This window comes from Cinclus cinclus, chromosome 1 (genome assembly GCF_963662255.1).
Source record: "Cinclus cinclus chromosome 1, bCinCin1.1, whole genome shotgun sequence".
Classification (NCBI taxonomy): domain Eukaryota; kingdom Metazoa; phylum Chordata; class Aves; order Passeriformes; family Cinclidae; genus Cinclus; species Cinclus cinclus.
The window spans coordinates 107,296,609-107,324,435 of NC_085046.1; the positions used below are offsets into that span (position 1 = coordinate 107,296,609).

Genomic DNA, 27,827 nt, shown 5'->3' on the forward strand with positions numbered 1-27,827 from the left:
CAATTTCACATGCCTTTCCCACCCCCTGCTTCTTCAAATGATTAACTCCGCAACACTTTCTACCAGGATGTCATTCAGTGCTTTTACTTCTTTGTCCAGGTCTCCTGGTTCCACCACCTTTCTTTGCTAACCTCTATCATTAACAGATTTGCAACATCTTCAGGCAAAATGGCTGGATCCCAAGATCTTGTTCACTTGGAACCACCAGTGGCTGGAATTGAGTAACTAATTTTTTTAAAAAAGAAACTTCATGAAGAGTTTATTCATCATCTTAGTAAGACGGAGGTAAAACTGGAGAGGCAATGGGCCCACAGAAAACCCTGGGTCTTTGGAATACCTGTGGTACTGATGTTAGAGGCACCTGCAGTGGAGGAGAGCCCCCCACTGCTAAGTGTGATAGCTGAGTGGGAAACCAGCTGTGCCTGTGACATTAGAGCCCCTCTACAACTGAACAAACATATCAAAGGGCTGCATCAGATTGTGAAAAGAAGAGCTACTTGAAGAAATTCACTTGGCCGCTGCCACTCTGCTTTGATTGATATGAACAAGTCTTATCTTCAAAAATATATACAGCTAAAGTGAGTATTTCTATAATCACTTCAGATTGCATCTTAGAAAGGAAGAAAATTTTGCCTCCTCCCTTTCCCTCCTCCTCCTCCTCCTCTTATGTTTCCTCCACTCTGGAAAAGTCTTATAGATGACTAAAACATATGCTAAACGTGGGAGGAAATAAAAGGTACCTTCCAAATCTTCATGTCTTTGACAGCAAAGCAGCTGTATATAACCCTGTTCTTTGAAAGTATGAATTAGGGCTGTAGAACTACTACTCCAAAATCTCTTACCTTTTGACAGATCATTTTTGTTTGTGGTGGCTGTGGTTGTCAGCAGCAATTTGTCAAGCTTGGAACACTATTTGATATTGGAGGGTGTTGAAGGACCACCTTTTTTCTTTTAAAGAAGAGGAAGTCCAGGAGGACAGTGATTGTCCATGCACAGCTGTGCATGTATTTTCAGTTTGGCTCATCTAATCTTGCAACAATTGTCCTTGTTCAAAAGTATAAATCTTGCACTCTGCAAGGCAGAGCTGCATACCCAAGGATGGAGCCCCTACTTCTATCAGTCTCAGCATGGAGACTCAACTCTTAGTCCAGATATAGAGCAGCAGTGCTAGGGAACAACATTTGCAGTATCAAAAAATTTCTTCCCATAAGGTACATTGAATGTGATTGTGGCTATACAGGGAGTGAATTCAGTCCTCTATTTTCTTAATAGGTATTAAATTAACTTCTAAGAGTACTAAAAATATTTTAAAAGCTGATTCTAGCAAAGAAAAAAATTCAGAATATCAGGAGCTGACTATAGAAGCTTTAGGGAGAATAAAACAAGAGATCAACAGCCACAGGAAGACAGAAAAATGCAGCAGATTTTGATGAAAAGAAATCCCCTGAAAGGAAAGCTGTATTTAAAAGTAAAGAGGAAGAAAATAGGCAACAAAATAAAGAGAATTGACTCTAGGTTAAGGACAATTCACACAAGTTGGCCAATCATATTCAATTGCTGTGTTCGTGGTCTTTAAATAAAGGTCAGACAAAATTGTACCAAAATCCACAGGAAGATTATTAAAATGCTTATTTAAGACAGTGGGTTGCCTGTGGGAAACAGTGTTAGTTTCATTATATTTCTAACAGTGTTTAATTAGTTTATTATTGCATTTGGAAATACTTTCTTAGAGAATTTCGTCTTTTTGTTCAATACTCTCTTCCATCTTCCATCCACATTTCTTGCCAGAGCTGCAACAGAAACTTTTTTTTTTTTTAGTTTAAATTCTACATCTTAATCTTTGCATCTTATCAAAGCTCTCAGGCCTCACCAACAAATTCCTATGCAAACAATCAATCAAAATATTACCCTCTGCCCCATTTGTCAATGCTCATCTTCTGCCCCTGATATTGGAGCAACATGTCATGCACTCCATGCACTTCAGAACCTTGTCATTCCAAGATTGATGATGAAATCATGGCTGTTTACCCTTTGGAAAGCTTAGTTATCAAGCACAAGGTGACAAAAATATTTATCTAGAATGGTCTGCTGACCTTCTGTTCTCACAGAAGTTGGATAATTGGAAAACACGTGCAGTAATACAGTCTGTAGGGCTGCACAAGCAACTGAATCTGTGCAGCTCCTGAAAGTAACCTACATAGAATGGAAAACCCTTTTGGAGCAGGAGACTTTACTGCATTGTTGGATATTTTCCTTTTTTCTCTAACACATGACAGTGCTTTAAGTCAGGGACACAAGCTTGTGAACAGTTGCCCAGTGGTTAAGAATGCTCAGTATCTCTTTGCTAAAATACCTCATCTCCTTACCCAGTGAGGGGACAAACTGAAACCTTCCAAAAGACAGTCCTGTATGTGACTGCAGTACATCCAAAAAAACTTTCCCCCCCAATCCTGTAGCTCACACTGTCCAAGGCTTTGCAGCTGGACCATTTAAAGCCTCCAGATACAAGTCTTTATCCTTCCAGTACCTAAAAGGGCTACAAGAGAGCTGGAGAGGGACTTCTTACATAGGCATATAGTTGTAGGGCAAAAAGGGAATGGCTTTAAATTAAAAGAGGGTAGATTTTAAGATTTAAATTGTGTATTAGAAAAGAAATTCTTTACTGTGAGGTTGGTAAGACACTGGTACAGGTTTTCCAGGGTAGCTGTAGATGCCCCATCCCTGGAACTGTTCAAAGCTAGGTTGGATGGAGCTCTGAGCAACCTGGTCTAGTGGGAGGTGTCTGTGGCCAGGACAGAGGAGTTGAAAACAGATGTTCCTTAAGGCCCTTTCCAGCTCCAGGAAATCTTTCTCTGATTCTGTGTTTCTATGATTCTATGATTCTGTGATTCCGTTATTCTATGAATCCATGAGCATAATGAGCATAATGGCCCTGTGAAAGGCTTAGGTTGGGAACATTGCACTCATTATACTAAGTAGCTTAAAACATATTTTTGAGACTCAAAAGGGATTTGTGACTGGCCCACAGAGGGGGCCTTCAGAAACTTCTTTTTCTGATGTTTTTTGGGCAGCCTTCAGCTCTCGACCAGCACCTGGCCCCAGCAGCCAGCTGAATGCTGCAGGCACAAGGGGCTGGAAGGCACTTATGGAGCAGCTGTTGCCACTACCCATCTGACATGATAAAAAAGAGAGGGAAGTAGGACTCCATGAAAAACATGAAGTTAGCTGATGCTTTGCTGATAACCACCCTCCTATCCCATTGTGGTGTCCAATAACAGAGTGTGTACAGGAATTGAGCTTGTTGGATGCAGCATGTTGTTTCAGACAGCTTTTCTCTTGGCAGTAAAGTTGTTGCCCTCTACAAGAAACAGCCTGAGCTACTCATAAAAGTGGAAAAGCTAAGCTTGCCTCGAGGAAAGCCTCTGGTACCAAGGAGGAGAAGGTATGTTTCAGGAGTGCTGGTCTGGAAAGTGAACCTTGATTTGTGGAGAAGAAATCAGATTCAACACTTTATAATGGAGCGACAATGGCCAAGTGTCTTGATGTCCTGAAAGAGTTAGATGTTTAGTTCAAGCTGGTGCATGTATTGTAAGATCTAACTGGATCTTTCAAGACAGAAATTCTCAGCATGTGAACAATTCAGCCTCCATTTTCATTGACTTTAAGCTGAATTTTATACAGGGCCTGAAACGAGAGCACTGCTGGGTTCTTGTACTGCTCACTATGGTATAAATATATAAGGAGCCCAGCAACATACAGACCTACTTTAGGATTGAAACTACTCTGAAAATTGTCTTTTAAGACAAAATTGATTTCGTAATATGCGAGTTCTGTAGAGAACATTCTCCGCTTTTTTTTTTTACAGAGGGTATGCAAGCTGGTCTCTATCTTTCACAAAATGGTATTTGATATGAACTATTATTAGCCAAAAAAGATAATCTGTTCAGTGAAACATGCTTATTTTCTGGTCCTAAACTGTCTCTGCTCCCTAGAAGCAGCAATCCCACAGTAATTCAGAACATAGGCTTTGCTAATGCTATGCTTGATGCACATATTTATCAATCTGATAATTATGCTTAAAATAAGGCAGGAAAATAAAAAAGGCTGACTGAGATAGAATTCTGATCAAATGCTGGAGGCAGACACAGCCCAGGTCTGCTAGCACAGAGTTTTACAAGAAAACAGAAAGATAAAATGCAATTTTACATTTTATTCAGTGCTGTTTATTCAGCTCTTTTTCCCTGAGAATCATTATCAATATTTTGAAGTTATTTATGCTTCCATTTCTGATGGAACTTGGGCTTGGTCAGCAAACTTTTCCAGAATACAGCATTCTTTCTTTTTTATATTTGCTCACAGATGTTTTAGGATGAGATATTGATTATCCTGCAAATGGACAAGAAAGCAGTTGCTTTTGAACCAGAGGGGTTTTTTCCTCATTACATTTCTAAACCACTTGCTGTTTTTTTAAACCTATTAAATCTCCTGGTTATGTTTCATCAGCTTCCCTTCAGGGTAGTTTTTTTCTTGGCCTCCCCTCTCTCAAATCCTTGGAGCTGCAAAGTTCCTGGGATATTTCACTATTCAATTAATGCTGCACAGGGCTGAGAGAAGTAAGGGATAAGTTGTATGGTTTTTTTCTATCTATGTTTGGAAAAATTAACGATGCTGTGATACTGCTCCAGTAAGATTTATTACTGGGGATATGTTTTTGTGGTGGGCTGACCTTGACTGGCCACCCGGTGCCTACCCAGCTGCACTTTCGTTATCCCTCCTCAACAATGGGTGAGAAAAATAAGACAGGGAGATCACTCACCAGTTACTGTCATGGGCAAGACAGATTCAGCCTGGGGAAAATTAATGTAAGTTATTGCCAATTAGAGTAGGATAGTGAGAAAAACAGACAAAACTAAAGCACTTTCCCCCATCCCTCCTTCTTGTTAGGTTCAATTTCACTCCTTTACTCCTGACCCTTTTATTGGAGGAAGTAGGGAGGGAGGAATGGGGAATGGGAGTTGTGGTAAGTCCATACCATTTCACCTCTGCTGCTCCTTCCTCTGCTCTCTTCCCTTGCTCCATCATGGGGTCTCTCCCATGATGTACAGTTCTTCAAGAGCAGCTCCAGCACGGGTGACCCATGGGCAGCAGCCCCTTCCAGACAACTCCATGCTCCTTGCAAGGGCTCCTTTCCATTGGCTGCAGCTTCCTTCAGGGCATGTTCACCTGCTCCACCGTGGTCCTCCTTGGGCTGCAGGAGGACGACCTGCTCCATTGCATCCTTCTCCAGAGGCTGCAGGAGAATCTCTGCTCCAGCATCTGCAGCACCTCTTCCCTCTCCTTCCTCCCTCACCTTGATGTCTGCAGGGCTGTTTTTTGCACATTTTTCACACTCCCCTTTTCTCACACAGCTGCTGCACCATGTTTGTTCACTCTTGGTAAATGTATTATCACAAAGATGCCACCAGTATTGCTGAGGGCTCAGGCCTGAACAGCAGCAGATCCTTTTTGAAGCCAGCTGGAAATGTCTCTGGCCCACATGGAGGCAACTTCTGGTTTCTTCTCAGAGAGACCACTCCTGCTTGCCCTCCTGGCTATCAAAATTATATAGCATAAACCAAATGCATTTTTTTAAGACTTTGAAAGAGTATTTGGCTTGGAATGTGGTGGTCATCAAGGACACTTTTGAAAATCTTAGTTTTTTTGGTTTTTTTTGTCACTGATATGAAAATATTGTGAGCTGAATCTTTAAAGAAAAGTAGAAGGTTAGGAACAAAAGCTTATACAAGTGTCTTGTTTTCTTGTTAAACCAAGAAAGTTTGTCTTCCTGAATATGTAGTTCACAGCCCTACTCATCTCCTAAAAATCTGTTTGTACTAAATACAGATAAAGCTGAAAGCTCATTAGTTTGAAAAGCAAAGGAAACATAAGGGACAGGGAAGTGAGGGCTGAAATATCAGAAGAGTATATACATAAAAGTAAATGGAGGCATTTTGTGCATCTTTAACCTCACAAGATCTGTGTGATCACAGAGTAAATATGAGGCAGCAGTAGTTTTCTGAAATTTCTGAACTAGAAAATTCACTGTAAGCATTCTCTTATTTGAATTTTACAGCCAGTTTTTTTGTTTCCTAACTGTTGAAACCTTTTGTAATAGGCACCCCTATTTTTAAGTGAAAATGTGTGACTGAAGAAAACCTTAGCACCTTCAGGCTTTGGGTGGTGAGGCAAAAAATTGCTTTTAGCAGAAAAAAAGTGTTTGAACTAGGAAGAGATTTAACATCCAGAGGCTGCTGTTACAATAACCCACAAGTGTTGTAACACAATATCACACACCATCTAACCTCATCATCATTCTCTTACATGCTCAGTCGTAGGCTCAACATTTGCCTCGTGGCAATAAACATGAATATCAAGGTCTGTGAAGTTACATTTGTGTAAAAACTGTGTCATTAGAGGTCATCGTTTAGAAAAATGATGAATGGAATCACAATATTCTTTAAAAGTGTACTTGAAGGAAGCTTGAGGCATAGCATCTCCTATAATCAGCACTTCCTAAAGTGACCCCCTGAATGAATGACTGACAAAAGCACAGGAAAGAAAAAGCATTTTGCATCTTCTTACCTATTCTGTGATCTAGACTAACAGTTTTCTTTTGCAAAACCCTACCCCGTGCTTCTGGTCAGTGAGAATGAAGCGCATTCCAAGTCTGGCATGGGAATAAAGCAGCTCATCAGGGTGCAGCACCGAGGGCTGCTTCTCTTCTGGCAAGGTCTATCTAAGAGGCAGTGCCCACCACTGTGTGCAGCTTTACACCTCTTCCCTTTCTTTTCCTCTGTTTACTCTGGGGCTGTAATTGATCCTGACTATTTCAGACCACCTTTCCTTCCTGAAAAGTGGCTGAACAGCTTCCAGGCTCTGGTAGGACCCCGTCTCCCCATCAACCTGACATTCATACATCAAATCCTTTGACAGGCCACTTTATAAATAAAAATGTTGGAAGAATCTGGAGAATTTGACAAACAACAAGTGTCTGGCTTGGTTAGAATTTTAAGCTAACCAAACCAAACTGAAAGCATTTGCACCTGTTTTCCCCTTGTCTTCTGAGGTTTGTTCCAGGCTGAGCTGTCAGTGTAAGACAAACACCAAGGAGGGAACATAACACAGAGAGCAGTAGGAATTATTTTGGTCTTTCAAGGAAGGACATTCTCAGATAAAGAAGACCAAGCAGGAGAAAATTCTGTTTTTCCTGAGGTGTTTTGAAGGTCTGGAAAGCACTTTGTGTGCCTGTTGGAGTGCCCATGAGAGTCTGGACAGAAAGTCAGCTAGGGAGTGGTGACTCCAATGGTACGTATAATTTTGGGGCTAGACATGGGTACTATGTTGCTCCTTCTACATCCTGCATCACTAAAACCTCACAGTGAGAGTCACTAACTGAATGATACAAATAATTGATTTTTGTAAACACAAAGCAAGTGAAATAAATAAAATTCTTAACTACTGTAAATTAGTTTAGCCTGAATAGTTTTAGCAGTTATGCAAAACTGAAGCAGGAGATCAGAGAATCTGCCCCATTATACAAAAGATTTTGTATTAATTTATTAATAAATTAGTGTGTGGGTATATGTGTGTGAGTGTGTTCACATTCATTCATAAGACCATAATACAATAGCAGAATTCTGTTTTAATATTTTTTAAGCTCAACCTCAAAATGGATAAAGTTGACGATATTTTGAGGATATCAGGTTTTATTAAAGAAAAATCTTGTAGTGTATGAAGCTCTGTCTCAGTAATACTCTTCCCTATTTATGGCAAGTAGTCTATGTGGCAGCTCTTCAGAGCAGAGTGACACTGACATGGTTCTCTGACAAGATGAGCCACTCAAAAATAGTGTCATTAAAAAAGAATGTGTCATTTTCTGACACAACTGAATACAGGACTTTGCCTACCAAAAACGAGAAAAAAAGCACTCTACCTGGAACTTTTCTCATTTCCCTCAGAACTGCAATAAAAGCCCCCATGATTTCTCTTTGCTACCAAATTATTTTTGACTTTTAGAACCCTACTTTTCCCTTTAGCTTCTGATGATTAACTCTCCCTGTAAACTGCTTTGTAATACTCTGCATGGAGGACAGTATATAAAAATAAATTGCATTGAGTTTGATCCAAACCTCATTTGACTCAAAATTACACTGAGGTTTTGGGCTGCCTTTTTTTCTACCTCCACATTTCTAAGTCTGGCCAGCAAGCCAAATCATTTCTATTTGCTATCATAAAGGCTGAATAAAAGGGCAAGCAACTCAATGCTTTTTCAATAAAATTCATGTTGTTATTTCAAAACGCAGTTCTCCTTTGTCAGTCCCCACCCCCATACACTCATTCACACACAACACCTCTTGGGTTGTTCACGTCTTTGCATATTAGAGTCTGCAGAAATTATGGAATAAGGTTCTACCTCTTTTGGTAAACCTGATTGCTGAAGAAAGAGTGAGTCTGTTGGAAAATTAGCCTTTATTTACAACACTGACAACAGTGAAAAGATGCAGCTTCATGCTATTGTGCTGAGGTTATTACCTTCCTAGTAGCAAATCTCAGGACACCCAATTAAAGTTAACTTGCAGTTTGCAACAAGCAGCCTGTAAAGTCTGCTTGAAAGGAGCTGCCATACTGTCATTCAAAGTACTTTATATTAAACAGCACAAGACAGCGACAAAACATCTAATTATCTGATTACACTGCAAGAATAGTTTCTTACATGCACTGAATCTTGCATACCATCAATGAATTCAGACTGTGTGCGTCAGTGACTCACATAAACACAACAAAAAAATGAAATTAATATAGAACTATGTGTCTCTGATACTATTGTTCCTAAACTGTGGGACAGTTTTTTGCTAGTACTTCAAATTAACAGTGGGGATTCTGGGGACATCCAGCTAAGGAACACAAGTTTGTTCTGTTCTGGTTTTGGCCCTGCAAAAGGTGGATAGTCTGGGTGGTCACCAAGAGGAGAGCTGTGTACCAGCTGTTTGGCAAAGGTGGTGGTCCATGGAGTCAAAAGATTTTTCTAAGAGATGATGAAGAAAAAATATGCATTCTTAGTGTTATTATTTCACATGTGCCTGTCCTTGCCACTGCACAAGGAGCCCTTTGGAGGGTGGTTAGGAATAATGAAAATGTTCCTGTGGTGTGAAGGACGGTGGGGATTAGCAGCTACTTCATGAAGAAGTTCTTGTGCACTTGCTCTTACCCTGGAAAGAGCCCAGAAAAAACATCCAGGAGCTCTGGTGGAAACTCAGACAGAGAAAATGAACACATTTCAGTTTTATGTCCAGGTTTACCCCGCAGCTGCTTATTTCTCTGAGCAACTCAACAGGTGAAAAAGCACAAGAGCATCAGCAAGGATTCTGAGCTGTTTCCCAGAGCTTTTCTGCTGGCTAGTCCCACCACAGCTGGGCTTCACATATAATATATCTGGTACTGCATGTGCAAAACTAAACATGGGTAATGCACTCTCACTTCTTTTACTACATTTTGGGGCAAGACAGAGGGGAGAAAAGGGTTTATTTTTATATCTTATGAGAATAATAAATTCAGTGGAAGCAGTTTTTTTACAGTGCCACTGCTTTACTGTGAGCATCTTCACATCAGCCATAACATAGTCCAACTTCTTCACAGGTCCAGCTCTTTACACCATTAAAAACAAATCATGGCCTCTAGAGACCCCCTTTTACAGAAGGGAGAGGCAATTTAGCCTCCATAACATATCAGTCTCCAGTTTGTCCTGAAAAGGCTGTCAATTGTGCTGAATTATGTATGAAATCAATGTGAGGTGCTGTCTGCAAAAGATGGGTTGATGTTAGCAATTTTATTTTCACTGAGGGGGTCACAAGTCCCAAATCTTTAAGATCACAGAATAACTGCTCATTCCATCCCTGCTTCTCTAGTTCTAAAATTATACCCATTTTGATTCTTCTTAGAATTAAAAAACTAACACAATAAGATGCTGCTGCTATGAAAAACCTCTCCAGTTGTCTGCAATGGGCAAATTTATATAGTTTTGTTGATGGGGGTACTGTTATAATCTGACCTTTCCACCTACTTTCATTATAACCTCTGTTCGGTGGACTTTCACAAACATTTTCTTTTTGTCAGGGATCCCACAATATTCAATTAACAAATTGAATATTGTTACATTCAATTAACAAAAATTTGCACTTAAGACTCACTAAGGATTTTCAAGTAGTGGAGAAAATGTCCCCTGCAATAAAACGTACAAATGGGCAAAAGTACAACATATTCATGTGAGTTGAAAGGACAAATAACCCCGTGATCATCTTCAGAGAAGCCTGATATTTCATTTGGGACTGAATATGAATTCTGTCCTTGCAAAATCACCATCACTGTGCAGGTGGCCCACAGACCTGCAATAAATACTTACACAGCATCTAGCTCATGAGCCAGCATTTTACTTTATGTTTTTTCCTACTGTACTTACGAGTGGAGCAGTGTTAAAATCTAATTTCACAGCATCATCTCCCTCTCCTCTAGAATGGCAGCTGATCTGATATTCCTGTGGCAGCTACTAAAAGTCTGAGTGTCTAGTGGTCTTTGAGACCATCAGCCAACAAATTTGCCATCAAAATTCTCTTCCAAAAACTCAATTCTGAAATAGATTTCTTTAAAAGCTCATTTAAACAGGGTCACCTATCATCACAACACAGTCCAGAGTTCAGGAAACACAGCACCTTAGTGAATACAGAAAGTGATTTAAAAATATGAAGTCATTAAAGGACAATTTTCAAAAGGAAGTCAACCGATAATTGACAGCAACTTGGAATTGTTATGTCAGTCTCTCTTTTCTGAAAGAAATATCTTCATGCATATATTACTGGTGATACAAGGCTGTTTAGCTTCAAATGCTATCATATATGGCTGCAGGAATAATAGACATCAATGTTTCCCTGAGCTGAATGCCTGGGGGCATCCCCAATGGGAGCATCTCAGTTGAGTGAGGAGCTTTGGGTCTGAACCCACTTGGGACAGGCTGTGCTCTGCCACTCTCAGTTACACTCTGTCATGCACTGCTGCAGTATATATGTTGACACTACTGAATTCCAAAGGGGAAACATTTTTCATGAGAACTTAACCTGATGGACTGCTATTCAGCAAAAAGAATTGCTTTCCAGGCTCTGAAGGACAAGCCTGAAGGCTAGTGCTTGAAAGGTTTCCTTGTGGTCATCAACCCATACAAAAACCTTATTGCCATTTAAGTCTTGCCTTCAAATAGCTGAAGGCTGAGTGGGAACATCCAGAAAACAATTCATTTTGTGAATAAATGCAAAGGATTTGTGAACTGTTTCCTTCAGGATACAATCTAGAGATTTCCACAAGATTTTTGTGAAAAAACTCATTAGTTTTGAAATAATGGCATTCACTCAGTATATAAAACACCAAGGCATAGTTCCTCAGCATGGACTGGGCTTTTTTTACATCCCAAACAGTAGTTCAGGTGTTAAAGTCTTTTCTTGGTATAACAACTCTTTACTTAGTTATACCAAGAAGGAAAACAGGAACCACCAAAGTAACTAACTCTGAGTTAGAGCTTGGATTTAGACATTCTGCAGCCAGATAATTTGTTCTCTAGTCAGTGTGAATTTTTGCCACACACAAAAAAAAAAAAAGGAAAGATCAAAAATCTTGGCAGTAGCCTGGAATTCTTTGCTATGAAACATGACAGCAGAGCAGGTCTTTGAAGTTGCCTCTCCCATTCCATGAGGAGTTTTTAAGGGTTGGGTTGAATATTTTTGGTCATTTTTCTTGTTTACTTTCATTTTGCCCAAATGAGGAAAAATCAGTTCTCAGAAAGATAGGGCTCTGAATATTGCTTCCTGACTAGGTCAGGCTAAAATATAACTTTTTGTTTATTTCTCAGTGTATCTTGAAATAACCTTAATGAGCAAAGTGGTTTTTGTTAACTTCAAGTCAAAACATACCAGTAATGATTCTACATTTTTAGTGTAATTCCCTCTAATCATCCTAGCACACTGCTTGTTTTTATAACTGCTTCACACAATGCCACCAGTAATGAATGTTCTAGAATTGGAACATAATTTTGATTATCTGGCCATTACTTTTGATTTATGGTGCACAGAGACAGCTGGGTTTTTATAAGCTCACTCTGCAGCACTGCAGATAACAAATGTAATGTAATAATCAAACTTCTGTAATTCGGAACCCAGAATGGGTGGGCCCATGGATCTGTCTGCCTGCATAAACCCATACCATATCAACATATTTTATCTTCAGAAGCAGGAGTATAAAAGTAATTTGCACAATGCTACTATTCATTATTCATACCCAGAGCAAAATACGTTTCTTTCAGAATCAGTATTTAGGCTCTTTGGGAGGGAGTGAACCACCTGAAGGTGGTTTCATGAAATTACATAAATGTGTACCACCATGAGGTTTAAAAATGCATTAGTGCTTGGGGAAAAAAAAAAAGCCTCTCAAAATGAATATATTTTAAATAATAGTCATAAATAAAATCCATTGTGAGCAATGCAAAATCTAACTTTTTTTCCTGGGTGCAACACAGGAACTCTACAAGAATGTTCTCCATTAGGAGGAAAAAATTAGCCAATTTAAAGAACAGGTTGGTCAGGTTTTTTTTGGTTTTTTTTTTGCATATTGATTAAAGGTCTGAAAACAAGAGCAAAAAAGAAATTCTTACAGAAACTGAAAATGGGTAAGTAGAGACAGAAACAAAATTGGAAACATTTTCTCAGCTTTGCCAAGAGAACTAAGAAAGTAGAATTTACTTGTGCAAGGCAAAAGGGTTTAAAAACTATACATTATATGGGAAATGCAGCAACAAACAAGAATAATTCATAAACCAGAGTGCATTCCCTTTGTTAATGAAAGAAAAATGGTCCGAGGTATTTTCTGAAACATAGGTGGGGCGAGAAGAATAAAGATGGAAGCAAATAGAAAATAATGACCATCTTGTTGAGGCAATAAGTGCTTTGTAAAGGTGGCAAGGCCTGCAGGAGATGAGAGGTGTGGGTGCATTCCAGGGGTCCTACATGGGCAGCTTTTTTGTGCTCAGAGAAGGGCTGCAAGAGATCCACAATTATACGTAGATCTTCTGAGAGGCAACAGTTAGACACACAGAAATGCATTCTCTGCAGCCAGCACAACAGGAGAGCAGCTCAGAGAGCACGTGTCCACCGCTTCACCCTGTCTGGTCTTCCCAAAAGCTCCCTGCGCAGGGATGCAATGTCACGTTGGAACCACAGGGTATGTCCTTCTGGGGCAGAAAAGTCAGGAGAGCACATAAATGCGAAATTTGATCCTAAGTACCTACTGTAACACTGGCAATTGCTGCGCTTTTAGGTGTCCTAGAAACCCACAGAAGTTTCGGGGGTAAAACACTGTTCAGGACACTGAACTTTGAAAAGGAAGACAAACCTTCCCAGTTATTGCCACGTGGAGAACATGTCCTCCAGCCTGCAGCACAACAACCAACCCAAACTAAGACTTAAGACCTTGATTCCTTGTGGCTTGTAATCTGAAGATTACATAAAACCTGATGTGAGATTTGGCACTGTTCAACTGCCTGGGTAAACTGAAGAGGAAAACTGGGAAAGCGCAGTGCTGGAACATAACCCAACAGCACTGACACCAAGAACTCCAGAGAAGGGACATCTCCAAGCCCTCCCTTACACCCAAAATGATGTTTGGCCACTACAAAGCCACAGGTTGGGTGGAGAGTGTCTTGCATTGATCCATCAAAGGGTCCCTAACAAACGGGATGCTCTTTCCCTATCTGTGTGATGGAAGGCACCTTGGGTCCCTGCAGGGAACACAGCCTTTTTTCTTTAGCCTCTCTTCCCCACTTCTATTTCCCATCTGGGCTTTGTTGCTAAAGGGAAAGCACTTTCATTATTCCTGTGACATAAATTCAGTAAAGGGAAATTATCCTATGCTTTAAAGAAATTCCTAGGAAAGACCCTTGTCTAGAGAGAGACTAAACATTGAAGTTTATTTAAGCAAATGCAAAACAAATAAAAACATAAGGACAAATCTAGATCATGCCTGGCTGAAAATTGTGTGTAAGATATACCACTGCGGATTAGGTATTTAAGCGTTCGACTGACTTTTCTGATTTTTATTTGACTAATAAATATTGACTAAGGTAAAAGCAGGAACTTTGCTTTCACACTCCTGAACCAGAAAAGTAAACCTACCAAATAATGCTACCTTCCTACTGCTAGCAAGAATGTTCCTTAGGAAGGTGGGAGTAGTTGTGTAAAGGAAGAGGCAGTGGTTTACATGAGACATCTCTAATAACTACAGAAAAGTTTTAGAGACCCTTTTGGGATTGTGTGTCCCATCACCTGCCAGAAGAGATTTTCCCTTGGGTGTTAAGGTGAATAGGACCATGCCAGACTAGCTTTTCTGGGTAAGGAGTCTTGCCCAAAAAATTACTGCATACCAAGAAAGAGAACTCCCAAGCAGCAGCCTTCCTGTGGCTTTTAGTCACTTTGCTACTTTGGCATCAAAAGAACCACTTGGGAGTTCAATTGCCTGAAGGGAGCATGGTGAGTACATTTTAGACTGTTATGGGATGTATTAGCATATATTCGTCAATATTTGGCAATCCCAGAGAAAATGCAGTAAGGTAGACCCATCCACACATAAGGCCATCGTAAACCATTTCAAATGTTCACTTCCTGAAACCACTCTTCCCCACTTTTATCAGCCCTGAAGTTGAAAATTATATAGGATATGAAAGACTACCACTGAAAGAAAATACAAATTGCAGGAAGGCTGAAAGGTGAAAGTTGCTGAAGCCTCATTTCTTGTCAGTAACTTCCCTGGGATAGTGTCTACAAAGATAATATATGCTGCTACCAAATGCCATTTAAAAATTAGGCTGCCAAAATTTCTGTTTTTCAAAGATATTGCAGGGCCCAACATTCAGCCATCTTCCTCTTAGTGCAGCCCTCTGATGGACATTGAAGCAGGTATCACAGGTACAAAACCTGGTTGCGTATTTCTAGAGTAAGAATGAATCTGGAACTTGATGAAAGACGATCAGTTCAAACATCCATTTTCTTCTATAAACATCTGAGAGGCATAAAAATCATTTGCCTGTTGCTTTGCTCAGCAGCATGATCTAATGCTGATCAATCACTAGGTCTGAGAACTGTTGCTATGATTTTAAAGCAGCTGTAGAGCTAGCTGTTTGTCTCATCAAGATAAAGCTCCTACTGCTGTGCAGAACAGCCAAGTGCTTATAAAAGATGACCTCTGTCCACTTTCAAGAAAAAAAATTGTGCTATAGCCCAAACTGGAAGTTTTGCACAGATCTCTCTCCCAGTGTGCCTTTTAACATTCAATGTCAATGAGTAAAGTTAATTTAGCAACTCCAGCTTGTTCCTTCCAAGTAACAATAATGGATTATGCTTAAAAAACATTTTTGCATAATTTTTTTTGTGCTAAAAGCTGTCTTCCACTTATTTAATATGTACTGACAGTTTAAATCCTTCCCTTTATTAAAGTTTTCCTTATTTAACTATGCATTGTCAGATTTTATTTCCACATACTGATCTGCATCCTTTGTTCCTTAAACTACAAACTGAATTTGGAAATAGCTTAATGGTGCTTGTTGGTAACTTTGACATTACTCAAAAATCAAGGCTGTATTACAGCATTAAGTTATAGTCGCAAATGCATGATATAAATTATAGCCAGGTGTGCAGAGGTTAAAATAGTATATCCCAACCTGAGAGGCTTTCATCAGGAGCAAAAGAAAGGAAGAAAAAGGAATGGAAAGCCCAGTGGAGATATCCCCCATGCAGCGTTAACACCCCCCACATCAGATTTCGGGATTTACCTCCCAGAGTCCAATTATGGAAATTATGGTGTGAATGTTGAGGAAGCAGTGAAGTGACAAGAGTGAAGGGTTTTCTCCCCAGATTAACAAACTGTCCATGCAGCTGCCCCAGCACAGACCAAGAGCCTGGTTCCCCTCCCTGTCCACTGTGGCGTTTCTGCAGAGTTTGAGCTTCACACCGTTCTCAATTAGGTCCTTAATGTCTGTAAATGTAGGCATCAAACCTGAGCAGATTGCTGCAAGAGAACAAAGACAGAACTGCTGTACCTCCTATGCTTGGTTTGAAAGTAAATCATGGTTAACAGGTCAGAAACATGTTTACTAATGACAGATCTCCTAACGGGGCTTTTTGACAGAACTCCCATTACTGCACAACCTCCTTGAAGGACATAATTTGATGTGCAACTCAGGTTACCAGGGGTTTGTCTTCACTTCAGCACAAGAAAGTCCAGGCAGCAGAGGACTACCACAGTCTGCAATTTATTTATGCAACCCACAGCATAACCACACTTTCATTAAACTGTCAGTCTAGAAATGAGCCAAAACCAATGCAAATTCTTATTTAGATAATGCATATTAAACCAAAGAGCTAGCCATCAGTGGGGAACTGAAAACTGTGAATGCCTAGAAATCCCAGCACAGATTACTTTGCTTTTACCTGGGAACTTGCCTTCCAAAATTGTGCTGGGCTTTCATCTACATGCAACTTGTTTTCCGTCCAGCAGTAGGAAATGCCAAAGAAGCACACACAACTTCTCACAGAACTCAAACACATTTTGTGTACTTTTTATTTACTGTAGTCAGGACTGCTCAGGTGGAAGAAAAAATGCCAAACCAAGCAGCAGATCCAAAATTAGCATTTTATTTCAGAACGTTGGGGTCAGAGGTGTATCATTCATATTCTGGTACACAATACAGAGGCAAAGCTGTTCTCAGAAGTCTCTCCAGTTTGAAAGCTCCTTCCCCCCCTCCCCTCCCCACCCCAAAAACATACTGTATATTTTCTCGTGCCACCAGTTATCAGGCCAACTCCCCTCCCCCCCTCCCTCCACACCTTTTTTGGTACAAATTATGTAAAACTTTTTTGTGCTAAGAACTTTTCTCCCTCCCCAAACAAAAAAAAATAAAAATAAAAATAAAAAAAATATTGAGTACTCTAACTACAGTTCAACAATTGAATCAATGTCACTTGTTTGCAACCTGTTTTGTAAATACTTTATCCATAAACGAAAGATATAAACATGCAAAAACCTGAATCCATAGTCCAAATAATACATACACGTGTTCTGAAGTTTCTGCACTTCTCCACAGACTATGCCAATAAAACATTATGTACACATACCATTTTTTACAGTGAAGTGGGAAAAAAATTCTAGAAATTAAAAAAAAACAAAACAAAACAACAAAAACCAAAACGTGTACATGGATTAAGACCAAAATGTGTCTAACATTCTAGCATAAGAAAAAAAAAATCAATTCTGCTACAAACTGGTGATATGAAAACTCCCTTTATTTGCAACCAGCTGCATAAGTTTTAGAATTTTAGTGAAAAAAGTCCCCTAACATCTAAAACTAGAAGTAATGTACATTGTTCCACCTCATGGTCCTCTCTCCCAGATAATAAAATTGTTCCATGAGGATTTTTTTGTTTATTTTTAATCTCCTTATTTTAATAAAAGCAATGCGATGTAACAAAAGCATTGTGAAGTATATTGTGTTTCACCTTACTCCTCCCCACCCCAACATATTTTGTCTCTTTAATGCATCATTTCATAAATCAGTACCATTAAAGCCTTAAACATAAAACTAATTCCGATCTGAAAAAGGTACAAAAAGGCACATAAAATCCCAGTGCTTCTGTACTGTAAAATTCAAGTGTAACTGAGCTCAATATTTTTTTCCAAACAGCATTGGATCACTGATATTCCACGGAGCCCAAATTGGTTTGCAGCCTAAGCCAAAGCCTTCAGCAAGCACTTGTGCTAGTAGACTACAAAGTTAAAGCCTAGCTTCTGTATGCTTTTGGGGAATATCAGTTGAAATGTTTGTACTTGTCCAAAACCAAAGTTCACCTTGAAGTTCAGTCATCACCTCCACCGTACATATCAGCAAGTTTCTTGAAACGTGGGCCCCAGTCATTTAGGTAGTCATAGTCTTGCTCACCACCACTACTTGAGGAGTTAAGGGAGCTCAAGGATCCAGCAGTGGAGCCGCTTCCTTCATAGTCAAAGACTAAGAGGGAGTCGTATGGTGGGGCTGTAGGGTCATTGTCGGCTGCTTTAAGTCCCTGCAAGAAGGAAAGGGAGAAAAGAAGGTTAAGTTCTGTATCTGAGAGCAAGACAAAAGCATATCTGGAATATTTGCAGTGCAGTTATCTATCAAGCACCACTTGAGAAAACAAAAGTTCTTCCTCTCCTGCCATTCGGTGCAAAAACGGGATTTACACTTTTGTAACCCCTTTTAGAATGACCAGGTTTTCAGCATTGCAGCACTGGACATTTTGAATGTAGCTGCAATTACAGCCCTAACAAAATCTTAGGAGAGAGTGATGGCACTGGGCCTGAAGCTAGTAAATATGCAGTTTCAAAGATACATAGCTCACAACCTGTGCCATGGGCAATGTGGGAATGGTTAGGCATGTGAGGAAGCAGAAATAAGCATGTTTGCAAAGATTCACTTCAACAGCCATCTCACACGGTCAATAGCATATCCACTGACTTTTCTGGCCTGCAGTCCATCTGCATGTGCCAAAATCCATATTTAGTTAGTCCTCCAAACTCATGTACCTCTGTAGGCTGCTGTGAGAAAAAATATATGGTACGTTGTTTTAAGCCTTTTATGTTTTGCTACATCCACCCGTGAGATCCACCTGCTCTTCAGAAAAAACATACAGTGACATTAAAGCTGAATGAATACAAGATGATGACATTTTTGTTTCCTCACTTCAAAGTACTGAAGTCATCAACACATGAACAGTGGGCCATCAGCAGTTTTAGACTTCCAGTCTACAGAGTTGAATAGCCCAAATTAAAACCAACACAAAATGAATTGGAGGAAATGCTGGGAAACTGGAGGAAACGCCAGGAAAGAACCACACTTCTTCCAGAGAAAAGCCTCTTCATACCCTGTTTTGTTACCTAAGTCCAAACCTAAACAGTTATATGAATAACTAACTTTAGAATATGAGACAATTTCTCTGTGTTTATCTGGGGAAGATTTACAAGCTGAACATAAAAACCTGAAGCCTGAAGTCAAAAAGCCCTCTTGTGATTTTTATCTTTTTAACCTCACAGTTTTTTCCATGGGATTAACAACGCTTTTTCAAGACTTTCCACTTTGAATAGGATCTACTCTGGCAGCCACTGACAGGGGACAATGTATCTTCCAGAATTCTATAAGGCTGTGCTAAGATTTAAAATTGCTCACCATTAATTTTTACCAGTGATATTTGTGCTGGTTTTACTTTTAATTTTTAATGTTAATGTATTTTAAAAAAAGGCATTATTATACTCCCACTTACTTGAAGGAGTGAGTGTCTCTCCTTCACATTTAATGTATTCTGGTTTTAGAACAGTACATTTCACTCTCAATTGTGTATTGTCCAAATATGACAAAATGGAACCAGAATCTGGTTTTTATTCTACAAACATGTATGATGGAGTGTATACATATTAAACCCATTAATTAAAGCATTTGGCATTGATAAGGTAGACGTGAATCTTGGTTCGTTAGTACCTATTTAAATAATTCAGAATTGCGCAAAATGTACCTAAAATAATTTCCAAATCAGTGGTGGAAAAACCCAACATATTTATCAAGCTAATGACCTCTTATCAAGAACAAATTTTGGCCTTGAAATGCTCAGTTCATGTGGTACAACAACATCAAGAAGGTTATTAATAGCCTGCATTAAAAGTGCAATTTTGAATTAGGAGATAAGAGTAATTGGTGATGCTTGTTATCTCTCTCTGGCATCTTCCAAGCTGATGGACATAATAATCACAGAAGATGTGAGATTTTGAAAAGGCAATAGCAAGTGCTGGAAGACATCCCTTATCCAGCTTCCAAGGGGGAAGTTTTAAGGCTTTCTCTTATTTTCCGCTGCTGAAGCACAAAGGCAACTCTACTTCTTAGGCAGTAACTGGCCTTATGGTATTTAGATCTTTCCTTAAGCCTGCTTGGGGTGACAGACACCCATGTGTTTGGAACACAGATGATAGGGAAGGAGAATAAATACCAGTTGAGGTTAAGGATATGAATGCTGAGGTATGAATGCCAGGTATCCATGTGTGAAAGTCATTTAGAAAGTCGGTTTGGAGACAGAATGTTATTTCCCTGCAGTTCTGCCTACTAATAGCCAGCCAACCATGGGATACCAATTTATTTTAAAAAATCAGTGAACAAAACATCTTCCTACATCACTGCAGAAATTCTGATACCTATCAGTCATCCATGACAAGGCAGAAGGCAGCCTCTCTCCATCTGTTTTTCCAAAGGGGAAGTTGCAATTTTTTTTTTCAATTTGCTGCTGCTATCATGATAGCATTTCAGAAAAGGAAACTGGTTTTGAGTTACTAACTTACAAGATAGGATCTCACTAACAAATTCACTTTCTCAAAGGTTGTGCTGGCGGTGTAATCCATTTCATTCAGAGAACGTAGCTACGGGTCATGTTTTGGAGGTATTGATTCAACTGCACAGCACAATTTACACTGACATTTTTACCTATCTTCTGGTTCACAGTGGAATGACTGAACTTAGCCTCTAACTCTTCAAATGACAAGATTTCTGCTATATTCGTGTCACAAGTTACATACTAAAACAAGAAAGTACTGTGATGTTTTCTTTCCCTCTGCTAAGCCAATTCTTTGAGCATACCCAGTGTACTGCTGCACTTTGCTGTTGGGTTCTGCAGCATGTCACACAGCCCCAGCAGTGCTATCAGCTTATGAAGCTCCCTTTGGTTGCAGCATTACCACCTTCTTAGTTTACTATGCTGTCCCTTTCAGTGGGTGGAGGTGGTGTGCATGCACAGCCTGCTGCATCTGCACAGCTGAAAAGACAACAAATGGCTGCCAGGAGTGGCTTCTACCGATTTTGCTGCCAAGGCATTTGTTGTCAGTCGCTTCTGAAAAGAGATCTCAGTTTTTACCAGATGTGTTCAAGAACCTCAGAGCTGCAGAGTTGTTACAGTTACTTGGTTTACAATTTCCTGATCAGAAAACCCAAAGTTTTTATTGGAGTGAGAAGCTCATTCAACAACAGAATTTCCGGGGCACATCCTCAGCAGCAGGGGAACCTGCTGGGACAGTGAATTGTCACATTTATTTGTGTTTGCTACACCACCAGCGCACAACAAGCAGTCACAGAAGAGCCATAGCAACAGAGAGGTCAGCTTGAGATCTTGGACAGACTCACTTTTTTCCTTTTCCTCTTTTATATCCATAGTAGAGTTTTCACTAAGGAGGCAATAAGGGGCAGAACTTGAGAAACTACAGTGCCTTGACTGAGGAACAACAGTAAACTTGCCTTAATGCCGGCAGCATTCTCCATTTATCTCTAATTAAAGGAAAGCAGTCCCTCAAATCTTGAACTAACATGTAACATTACAAAATCTAATGCTCCTATTTTCATTAATCCTACGACTTAATCAGATTAAGCAGATTTTTGATGAGAAGGAAGAGAAGAACAGAGACCTTCAGGGAAATGAAAAAAACTGGTTTCTATCTGGAACCATTTTTTGACATGAGAAAACAGAAACCACTGAGGGACTGCATTCTGCATGGAGGTGCACTGTATCAATAACCATTTACTAAGAATGAATTGAGGGTCCTGCATGTCCCCATGGGATGAGACCTTTAGTTTGCAATTTAAATGCAGTTTACCTCCAATTATGTCTTCTATTGATTATAAATATATTCTTAGCCACAAACTCTCCACCACAATATAACTTGCTTGAGATTTCTAGGGACAATACAGGTGGGTCTTGAAAACAGGATTAACAAAACTACTTCCAACAGGTCTAATTTGTACTGTCCTGCAAATCCTGACTGTTCTAAGTGTTAATTATGCTCTACACTCTGCAGGCTTTAAAAGGCTCAAAATGGAAAACAAAGTCTACAGAGGATTCTTAATAACACATGACTTATTTCACTGACTTGTTTGTACACTGAACTGGAAGAAAAGGAGGTTTTTCCCTTCCCCTCTGAAATTACAGATTCATCTATCCATTGAAACAGACAAAACAATGAAGTCCCTGAGGTATTTAGCTTATGCCTGCAAATCCTATTTTGGCTATCAGACACGTCTGGAACCTTCCTATTTTAGACAGTTCATAGCTCTGCACATGTTATCTCAACTTCTGTGTTATAAAAATGCATGACTTTTTACTGTGATTTTAACTTCTTTTTCAACTGAGAAATCATCAGAACACTACAAAACAGTCTTACTCATGTATGTCTCATTGAGTTTAGTAGGTTTAATACACGGATTAACATATAGAAAATAATGTATCAGAAAAAACAGAGTACAGCTAAAAGGGAAAAAACCTAAAGGAGCCCCTATATCTCTTTTTGCTTTTTATTTCTATGACTCTGCAATTAAAGTAAGAAGAGACCACCCCTCCAACCTGCTTGCTTGGCAATGGCAGCTAAACCCTCCAGTACCTGAAACCAATGACCGACCTATAGTTATTTTTTTGTCAAAAGCTAGAGCAAGTCAGAAATTAATCTGAACAATGCTGTGTGTCTGAGGTGCTGGTGAGCATTCAATGTATTCAATTAATTCCCACACATGGACCAGCATCCTGAAAGATCATACTGACCCACATCTCCTGGAATAGGGTCAAGTCCTCCAAAAGAGATTAGACTGATCTCCAAAAGTGTTGCATCTTTTCAAACCAAGGGGATAATGCAGACTTTGCTACCAAAGTGCTGACAATTCAAAAGCAGCCTCTCCCTGCTCAGCTAGGGACTGGGCTAGTTTTGTGGGTGGTTCAGCTTAGAGATGCCCAAGGGAAGAGTTACATCTAATAATATTGAAGTTGGATGCAGAGAGATATGAACTTTGCTCTTTCTTATCTTGCTATGTTGTTTCCACAGTTCAGCTTATCTTCTGTAGGAACTGCCTTCAGAAACGGCTGGTACAAGCTTTACTCAAGATATTTTTTCAATTTACCTCAAGTAAAACTGAGAGAAACTTACCAAGTTTCTTGCGTTTAATCATACCAGGACTGCAGGTGCAATTTTCTGCAGAGTCTGAAAACCTGTGCAGCCTGAACATTTAAGCTCTAGACACTAATAATTTTGAAATTTAACCATAACAATGACTACTACTATAAAAGACAGACCATCCTCCCCCCATGCACTCCCTCCCAGTAGACAATTTATAATCACATCTGCCATGGGAATTTTTTTCCATAAAACACAAATTAAGATGACACTATGTTAGAGAAATAAAATGCCTATTCTTATCAGACTTCTGGGAAAACAGACAGAACATGGACAATATTTGGGTGGCTACTGTCTGCTAGAGAGAGGATTAGGTGGAAAGCCACACAGTGAAAACAGTCTATTTCTGTGAAACCCTAAGAAAAAAACCTTATGAAGAAGACAAGCTAAATATGTAACACTTAAAACACAGAAGCTACCTGACATAGCTGCTTTCAATCAGAGGATACAAATAATTCAGAGCTAACTTGCAGACAAGAAAATTGCTGTGGTTTCTTTAACTTCATATATATTTCCATATATTTTCTTAATCAATTACATTAATGACATTGTTTTACTGTGCATGAATAGCTGGGAGAAGCTTTCTTTTTTGGTGGATGGCAAGGGGAAGCATAAAGGGAGGTACTGATAGAATACAAGAGATAACAGGAAGAAAATGACTCCAAGCTTATCTGCAGTGCAATATAAACATACTGGGTTAAATCAAGACAGCAAGTACTGTTTCTTCAGCTCCATGTGTACACACTGATGCTATCATTTTCAAGAGTGATAACCTACTGAAAAATAATGTATCAACAGCTTGCCAAGCCATTAAAAGACTGTAGGAGGCCAGACAACCTTGGGCCCCTTCCTGGATTTCCAGCAGAATCAGACCCACTCCCCACCTTTGCTCCATAGCAGAGCTTCCCAGCTGCTTTGAGAACAACAAAAACAGGGGTTCTTCTCTACTGCCTGCCAGGTGGGCACTGTCTGGTCACAGCTGTGTGAGAACAGGATGGGAATCTCAGATTGTCTGGAAGCACAAAGAAGTTCTTATATGTCCACTGCCTTGGCCACCATTCTGGGCCTGTTATTGTCCCATTTCTTCACTATTTTCCAGAAACCAATTATAACTGTAATATTTAGAAGCATAAGGCATGAAAAAATCGGAGTATCTTAAAATACAATATAATTACAAGAATATTTGTACATTTCCTGCTCGCCAACTTCCCTCTAAATTTTTTCACAACTGTATTGTCGTATACCTTAAAAGGGGCAAATTCAATTTTCTGCTGCTTTTCAACACAAAAGACTTTAGTATATTAGCCTGACTTTTCTTCAAGGCAAACAAGAATAAACACGTTTGCAGAAACTGTTCTGCAGTACTCTGCAATATGTGTCCAGCTCCAGCTGACAAGGAAGATATGAAAAAACCAGAGAAAATAATTAACTACTACAATTCATGTACAGAATAAAGTACAAATAGTAGCAAATTCTGGGTTAGCTTGTTTTTTCTTCTACAACCAGCAAGCACAAGCAACACATTCTATCGTAAGTACCACAACACCAATGATTTAAGACTGACCAGTGATAGAAATAATGAGTATAATTTCTTTCAGAACTATCAGTACTCTGGTATAGTCTGAATCTCAATTACATTTATTAGATTGAAGAAGCAAAGATAATGCAAAATCTCTGAAAGCTCTATGACAAGACAAGTATTAAAAGCACTTACATAACATTTAATTTAGCTGCCCTTCTCACTAATCGTATTTGAAGGAATTCTTTTGGTTTTATTGAAGGTACTGAATTTCCACTATTATCTGGATTCAAAGGGTAATGTATGAGGAGAATTAAATGAACTTCTTCCATTATTAAATTACTGAGAATTAATAAATTAATTTAGGCTACACTACAATTTTGTTAGTCTGTTTATTAGCTGGAACCCACTGCATAATCCTGCTTGGAGATACTGTGGTTGCAGCTGATAACGTACTATGAATGTAATTAATGAGAATGTACATAAGTTAATTGATATATCTTCCCTTTCTGTCTGAATGAGTTAATTAAATTTGTCTGCACTTTAAAAGAACATATTTACTTCTGTTTAGTGAGACAATTTCAACTGTCCAACAAAGTTTTAAAAAGTTATTATGTGTTAACAAAATAGCTACTCACACAGAGTTGAATAAACAAAATATATCAGATTATCAGATCTTAGGAGGAAACCCTTTTTCGCTTCCTTACCTCATTAATGAAGTCCCCAATGTCCCCAGGATGAGGAGCAGCTGATCTGACTGGATACTGAGGTTCTGCATGGATTGGCCTTTCATCAAGACGTCTGATTCCAACAGGTTTGATGGCATCTGGTTCCACAGTGTCAGGCTGCTGGAGCTGGCTCAAGTCATAATCCTGAAAAATATAAAACAGATGAAGTACGACAGTAGAATTTCAAACAATATCTGTCATGGGAAACATAAGAAGGAAAAAAAGGGAAAATGCAAAGTATCATTTCACCACAAGTCCTGTTTTCAGGATTGTAATGCTTACTGAGAGTAAGTCAGTAACACTGTTATTTGCATACCAACAGGATCTTATTTGATTTATACTCCCTGAATATACTGTTTTGATTCTATTCCATCAGATTTGTAGAGCTTCTAGTAAGTTTTCCCTTGAGAAGCAGGGATTTGAGTAGTACTATTAAGGGACTAAACACTTTACCTAGTAATGATGATTTACAGCATAGAGCAAAGATGCCAAATCCAACTCTTATTTTTCTAAGAAAATAAATACCATACATTCTGAACAAAAAAGCAAGCACAGTGTTCTGCAGTATTTTCTAATACCTTCAAAGAATGAATTTAAGACTCCTTGCTGATTTTATGTGGCTTCCATAATATGAAAGCCAAAGGGGGAAAAATGTCGTAAGAAGTACAAAGCTCCTCAGATTTGGCCTTAATTCTAAGCACTTTCAAGAGATTACACATGAATCTGTTCATTAAGTACTTGATGCTGCAGTGTCAAACTCTGGCAGACTGATGAAGTTAGTATAGCAGCATGAATTCCAATAAGCAGTATGTATGTATGTGAAAAATTTAATTAGATAATTTTTTATGCATTGAACATAGATATGCCTGAATTCTCTTTGCACAGTGTGATGCATTTCATCATTGTCATTCTCCTCACTGTTGCCATGTCTAGTAGAAAGTACTGCTCTAGGATGCCTTTACACAGAGCTTTGGTGAGAATGTGCAACAAAGAACTGGACTTCAAGGCTTAAACAAAAGCCATTCAAGAACTATCAGGGTGATGTGGTGAATGGGTGCTCATTCCAACTCTACTGTATACCCTGTACAGATATACAGATACCCTGCCCCACAGATAGTCCAGTTATAAACATCCTAAATAAGCTACTCTATCCATCAAAAATATCCATTTTTCAACAGCACTGTTCTGGTAAAAATCTTATTTATTATCTCAACTTGCTGGAAGTTGTCTGTTCAGACTATTTTTCATTAGTTCCTTACTGGCTCCTAAGGGAAGAAATGCAAGCTTTAACTGCTGCTGCTATCTCACGGGATGTAGATCCTTTCTGAGACTATGACCTCCTGTGAACCCAAACCCAGACTTTTCAGAAGGAGAAGAATTCTTTCTGACAGCAGTGATGGTAGTTTGTGGGGAGAACTGTACCTGATTATCAAATCCACTACATCTTCTGATTTGTTACTTGGGTTCTCAGATGACTGCACACAAATATACAGTCAAAAAAGGTGGAACAGCTCTACTGAGATCTGAGAATGCAGTTTCATATGCTTTAATTAGATTACAAGTTCCTTGGGGCAGAGCTGTAACTCCTACCCTTCAGTACTTCATGTACCAAACAGAATAATAAGTGATCTCTGGGAAGCAGTATGAATCGGAGAAAAGTAAACAGAACAGAACTTTTTATCCTTTCCCTTTTTATTACGTAAAATAAATCAAAATAGTTTAGAGACATGCTATCAGAAAATCCTATCAAACACAGAAGAACGTACTTCTTAGAATTTATAAATATGTAACACGAGTGATTTTCATACCCACCCAAAAGATAAAGGTGGAAAACACCAACAGGGAGAAATGAATTTTTGTTTTTTAAATCTAAGCATTTCATTGTGGAGGATTTCGAACTGGTATGGTTAAGTAACAATGTATTAAAACCAGAAGAGAGTCTCTGTTAATTTCAATTCTATAAAGATAATATTTTTCCCACTCACACACAGATATATACAATTCTTTTACTGGTTAGTGGTCACACAGAAATATAAATCACGTTTACCAGTCTATTATGCCCACATCTAAGGCATCCTTTTTTATGTATTTAACAGCTTGAGACATATCCAGACCCTAATAGCTAAGAAGTCATCAAAGACAGCAATCTGTGAGGTAACAGCAGTACAGGTGTCCTGAAGTGGAATCCCACTTTGGTTTTCTTTTCTAGGGTAATTTGTGACACTGTCATTTAGCCTTCCATCAGAGGAAACTTATCTTTCAAGTCTACTAAGTGTCCAGACAGGAAAAGAAGATCCATTGTATGCATTACCTCAGACTCTCAGACAGTTTATCACTAAAATCAACACCAGCTGCACATCAGTGGGGTATGGCCAACACTTCCCCAAAACATCGTGCCAAGCAAACTCTAAAGTCAACTCTACTCAACTATTGCAAAGTAAATGAAGGAAAAA

At 39.1% G+C, this 27,827-nt stretch overlaps 1 protein-coding gene across 1 annotated transcript in view; it reads right to left on the bottom strand.

Annotated features, from left to right (window-relative positions):
• Positions 1-17,978: 17,978 nt before the first annotated feature.
• CDH2 (cadherin 2) overlaps positions 17,979-27,827 on the bottom strand; it is a 112,827-nt gene continuing 102,978 nt past the window's right edge. Inside the window, exons 15-16 of the mRNA XM_062501341.1 lie at positions 25,354-25,518; positions 17,979-18,185 (exon numbers count right to left, since the gene is read on the bottom strand). Of these exons, the coding sequence (XP_062357325.1) occupies positions 17,979-18,185; positions 25,354-25,518 (372 nt within the window). The remainder of the gene's footprint in view (positions 18,186-25,353; positions 25,519-27,827) is intronic.